The following is a 6,230-nucleotide window of genomic DNA, read 5'->3' on the forward strand; positions in this document are numbered from 1 at the left end:
TTAGACTCGATTCATTTTGATGGAAAATATATATTAAAAGAATAATAATCAACTGTTGACACTTTTTACTCAATTGTCTTTGTTTTCTTTCTTTGTTTTATAAAAGCTTTCTTCAACTCTGCTAAAGGAAGTTTGTTGTTTGTTTATTTATTTCTTTTTTATTATTACTCATAATAAAGACAGCGTCCGTAATGTCCCGAAACTTGACATTTTGTCTTCTGTTGTCCACTAAAGATTAAAAATATATTTCAGAATTTTATGTCGGCCTTTCAAATATTATGGAAGCCCATTAACGCCACTGTGAGGATAAAGATCCTGTAAGTCGTAGTTATGAGATAGTGAGATATTAAGTCATAATTATGAGATATTAAGTCATTATGATGACTTACAGGGTCTTTATTTTTTCCTCACAGTAATGTTCTTCCATAAAATATACTTCAGGTTGTAAAAATTCAAAACGTGAACCGTGAAAACTGCCAAAAATCCACAGTTCGTGTCTTTGGACCAGGAAGCCTAGCTTCAGGCTACAAGTTAGCATCGGTTAACATCATAGCTAACGTTAGCATTTAGCAGACGCCTGGAAATGGTATAGCCAATCAGAGGCAGAGAAGGGGGCGGGTCTTTCCACAGCTAGTCAGTTTAGTCCCTCCCAATGTAATTTTATAGCTAGTTAGCTGGACATGCTAACATTAGCATGCTGTACTGATGTGTTTTAGGTTTAAGAAAGAAGAAGTATATCTTCCTTTTGCATTTTCATTCTGAAGCAGTTTACTTCCTGTTTTTATCCAGCAGGTAAACAAAGGTGAGCTGCTGCTCAGTGACTAAGAAATAATGAGGAACTTTAACTTTAAAACCAAATGTGTTCATGTGTGACTGATCTAAACAGTGGAACAAATTGGAGCTAAAATCTCTGTAAATGACTTTAAATGAGTTTAATATTGTACTATAAATATGAAGACATTAATAAATGTTTCTCTATGAACAGTTGTTGTTATTGTTGTGCAGCAGCAGCAGCAGCAGCAGCTGGCCGTAGATCTGTTTCTATTCTCACTCTCATGACTCTACTGTTTAAACTCTCTCTTATTTATGGCCTTCCAGCTACAGGCCCCGCCCCCTAACCCCCCACCGGCACGAGCTGCCCACGCGTCCTCTCTGCGATCTGATTGGCTGCACTCACCAACAACAGTCCAAATGCACCAATCGGAGAGCTCCGGCCTCCAGCGGCCTCGAGGTGTCCACACGCTGGTGCTCGGTTACCGGGTAACGGGACACCGGACACCGGGGACACCCTCCAGTATAAAACCAACCTCGAGCTGTTTACTGACACAGAAAACCCAAAACCAAGCACTAATAAAAGCTGATGCCTCTGGTTTAATACGAACAAAATAAGTTAAAACACGTAGTTTTTAATCTCCCGGTTTCCCGCCATGGTTCGGTCTCCCGTGAACCAGATCAAGGTCTTCGTGCTGGTCTTCTCGGACCCCGGACGCTCCTTCTACTGCGGAGGAGACAAGCTGTCCGGCTCCGTGAGGCTGGAGGCGGCTCAGCCCCACAGAGTGACCGGCCTCAGGGTCTCCATAGCCGGCTGCGCCCGCGTGGAGCACTGCGGAGGGAAGAACCGGAGCAGCAGGAGTCAGGAGGAGGAGTACCTGAAGGAGGAGGAGGAGGTGCGGCTGGAGGAGCAGCTGTCTACAGGTATGGAGGAACAGTTTACTGTTTATGTATATATGTACATGTGTGTGTATATATTTATATATATATATACATATATATATATTTATATATATATATACATATATATATATTTATTTGTATATATGTATACATATATATATTTATTTATATATATAAATATATGTATACATATATATATATATATTTATTTATATATATGTATACATATATATAAATATATATATATTTATTTATATATATGTATACATATATATATTTATTTATATATATAAATATATGTATACATGTCTCACCTCATTGTCTCTCTGTCCTCAGACTCAGACGGTTACTTCCTGTTACAGCCTGATCAAACTTACAGCTTCAAGTTCGGCTTCGAGCTTCCTGCAGCCGGGTGAGTTATTGATCTGATCAGTTATTGATTTGGTGAGTTATTGATCTGATCAGTTATTGATCTGGTGAGTTATTGATCTGATCAGTTATTGATCTGGTGAGTTATTGATCTGATGAGTTATTGATCTGATCAGTTATTGATCCGATCAGTTATTGATCCGGTGAGTTATTGATCCGATCAGTTATTGATCCGGTGAGTTATTGATCTGATGAGTTATTGATCTGGTGAGTTATTGATCTGATGAGTTATTGATCTGATGAGTTATTGATGTGATCAGTTATTGATCTGATGAGTTATTGATCTGATGAGTTATTGATGTGATGAGTTATTGATCTGATGAGTTATTGATGTGATCAGTTATTGATCTGATGAGTTATTGATCTGATGAGTTATTGATGTGATGAGTTATTGATCTGATGAGTTATTGATGTGATGAGTTATTGATCTGGTCAGTTTATTGATCTGGTCAGTTATTGATCTGATCAGTTATTGATCTGGTCAGTTATTGATCTGATGAGTTATTGATCTGGTGAGTTATTGATCTGATCAGTTATTGATCTGATGAGTTATTGATCTGGTCAGTTATTGATCTGATGAGTTATTGATCTGATGAGTTATTGATCTGGTCAGTTATTGATCTGATGAGTTATTGATCTGGTGAGTTATTGATCTGATCAGTTATTGATCTGATCAGTTATTGATCTGGTCAGTTATTGATCTGATGAATTATTGATCTGGTGAGTTATTGATCTGATCAGTTATTGATCTGATGAGTTATTGATCTGGTCATTTATTGATCTGATGAGTTATTGATCTGGTGATTTATTGATCTGATGAGTTATTGATCTGATGAGTTATTGATCTGATGAGTTATTGATCTGGTGAGTTATTGATCTGGTGAGTTATTGATCTGATCAGTTATTGATCTGGTGAGTTATTGATCCTGACGTGTCCTCTGATCTGCTTCCAGCCGTCTGGTCTCGTCCTTCAAAGGGAAGTTCGGTTTCGTCCGTTACTTTGTACGAGCCGTGCTGGACCGCCCTACCCAGAATGCTTTGCAGTGTGAGAAGGAGTTTGAGGTGGAGGAGCCGCTGGACATCAACCGACCGGACCTGCTGGTAAACACACATCACATGTTCTACGATAACAATTCATATTTATGTTTTATATTTACATTTTTATATATTTATATTTTTGTTTTACATTTATATTTACATTTATATCAACTCGGAGGCTCCGTATTCTGAACTTTATTACTTCTTTCAGCTTTTAACCAGATCCACTCCTGTTCTTCCCTTTCACAATAAAAGCCCTCGACATATAATATTCGCATGCGACTAAAGTCCCAGAAAGGGATATGAAATGACTTGTTGAGTTCTACGTTTGTATTAATAGATGACCGATACTTGTGTCCTCAGGCTCCGGCTGCAGCCTCCAGACAGAAGAAGGTCACCTGCATGTTCATACCTGACGGTCAGGTGTCCATCAGCGCTCGCATCGACAGGAAGGGCTTCAGTGAGGGAGAGGAGATCAACATCAACGCCAAGTTTGAGAACACCTGTTCACGCATCGTCATGCCGAAGGCCGCCATCATCGCCAAACACTCGTACCTCGCCGGCGGACGCATCAAGGTGACGACTTCCTGTTCCTCAGCGGGACGACTTCCTGTTCCTCAGCGGGACGACTTCCTGTTCCTCAACGGGACGACTTCCTGTTCCTCCACTGACCTCGCTCTCGTGTTTTCATTTTCAGGAGTTGCGTCAGAAACTGTCGACGGTTCGAGGAAACCACATCATCTCCAACATGTGCGACGTGTGGCAGGGGAAGACCATCAGGGTCCCAAAACTGAGGCCCTCGCTGCTCGGCTGTGACATCATCAAGGTGGACTACGCCCTCATGGTGAGTCACGGCGATGACGTCGCCACAGGTCATGTGATGAGGTCATGTGATGAGGTGAGGTAACGGACGATAAGATGAGAAGAGGTATCAGATAACATGAGATCAAATATGAGATGTGACATATTAAAGTGGTTATGATGAGATATCAAGGTAGATCAAAAGTTAACCTTTAATTTAAAATGAGATTAAATACACTGAGATTACATACACTGAGATTACATACATTGGGATTAAATACACTGAGATTAAATACATTGGGATTAAATACACTGAGATTAAATACACTGGGATTAAATACTTTGAGATTAAATACTTTGAGATTAGCCGTGAACTGTCTCCACTACAGATTCTGAGATAATATAAACAAGATGAGATGTTTTTTAAATAAAGCTGACATCAAATGTTTGATACATTGATATGAGATATAAGACATGAAGCGTTCCCCCCACCTCCAGATTTACCTGCACATTCCCGGCAGTGAGAAACTGATCCTGGAGCTGCCTCTGGTCATCGGTACGATCCCGCTCAGCGGCGTCGGCAGCAGGACCAGCAGCATGAGCAGCCAGGCCGGATCCCTGAGCAGCTGGTCCTCCTTCCCCTCGGCCCCCCCCAGCTACAGTAACATCCACAGAGACCTCCGGGTGGGCGACCCCCTCACCCCTCTGCTCTGTGACTACGACGGAGGGGAGGACGAGGAGGACGAGGAGGACGAGGGGGGGCTCTTAATGAGAGCACCTGAACTGTGCTACCCTCCTCCACCAGCGTACAGCGAGGTGAGACCAGCTGACACAGTCCAGTCCGGGTCGGTTTAGTCCGTCTGTCTGTGGCTTTAAGTGGTTTACATCTGATTACATGAGATATTAAACAATATGAGATATTAAACAAAATGAGATATTAAACAATATGACATATTAAACAATATGAGACATTAAACAATATGAGACATTAAACAATATGAGATATTATACAAAATGAGATATTAAACAATATGAGATATTAAACAAACAAAATGAGATATTAAACAATATGAGATATTAAACAAACAAAATGAGATATTAAACAATATGAGATATTAAACAAAATGAGATATTAAACAAAATGAGATATAACAAAATGAGATATTAAACAAAATGAGATATTAAACAATATGAGATATTAAACAAAATGAGATATAACAATATGAGATATTAAACAAAATGAGATATTAAACAAAATGAGATATTAAACAAAATGAGATATTAAACATTATAAGATATTAAACAATATGAGATAGAAATTAAATGAAAAGATGATATTAGATATTATGAGATTAATCACATTTAGGTATGACATTCAACAAGATGTTATAAGTATATTAATAAGATAAGAGGATGAGACAAGATACAAAAATGATATCAGATGATAAAATAAGACAAGGACGTTAGATGAGATGAAATAAGATGAAACAATAGAATAAGAATAGATGGTATAATTTAAATTGGATGAGAAGATGAAATGAGATGATTGACCTGTTTGTTGTCTTCAGGTCAATCAGGACACCGTGAATCCTGCTCAGGTGGTTCAGGTCTTCTGAGGACTTCCTGTTTCAAACTGTGCCTCCGCCATGACGGAATGGACTGGACTGGAATGGAATGGAATGGACTGGACTGTCATTCTCAGGACTGCAGCACTGAGCTGCGTGACGACGTCCTGATGACTGTGTCCTTTCCTGATTGCTCAACAGAGTCTTGTCAATGACTCAGCGGTTTCCTGTCAGTGACTCAGCAGATTACTGATTATCAACAGTTTGTTGTCAGTGACTAAGCATTTCTTGACAATGAGTCAGTAGTTTACTAATGACTCAGCAGTTCCTTGTCAGTGACAAAGGAACAATGACTCAACGTGTTTTCACACTTTATTTAATGGATTTTGTTGTGACTCAGTTGAATGGTTGTTTTTCTACTACACTGACAGGAAGTTACAATTGTGTATATATATATATATATATATATATATATATATATGATGTAAATAAGAGCACATGTATATTTTTTTACTTAATCAATAAATCAGAGTCAAGTTGAAACATTAAATGTGTCGGTGTGTTTGACTGAGGATACTAATTTAATGCATCAACATGTAAGAGTTTATAACACGTACAGATACTACAGATCTATGTTGTTTTGTGTGTAATAATGTTTTTTTTGTTATTCTTTTATATTGGTGAGTACTTTTACTTTTGATATATTTTGTTGATAATTGTACT

The 6,230-nt window shown here is 38.6% G+C and overlaps 1 protein-coding gene across 1 annotated transcript; it reads left to right on the top strand.

Moving 5' to 3' along the window:
• Positions 1-1,334: 1,334 nt before the first annotated feature.
• LOC137887151 (thioredoxin-interacting protein-like) lies at positions 1,335-6,230 on the top strand. The gene is made up of 7 exons (XM_068729956.1): positions 1,335-1,695; positions 2,011-2,086; positions 3,057-3,204; positions 3,505-3,717; positions 3,839-3,985; positions 4,441-4,758; positions 5,511-6,230. The coding sequence occupies exons 1-7, from the start codon at positions 1,428-1,430 to the stop codon at positions 5,556-5,558; spliced, it is 1,218 nt and encodes a 405-aa protein (XP_068586057.1). The 5' UTR covers positions 1,335-1,427; the 3' UTR covers positions 5,559-6,230.

This window comes from Cebidichthys violaceus, unplaced genomic scaffold (genome assembly GCF_023349555.1).
Source record: "Cebidichthys violaceus isolate CVI_PGR_0920_01 unplaced genomic scaffold, fCebVio1.0.p SCAF_48, whole genome shotgun sequence".
Taxonomy (NCBI): Eukaryota; Metazoa; Chordata; class Actinopteri; order Perciformes; family Stichaeidae; genus Cebidichthys; species Cebidichthys violaceus.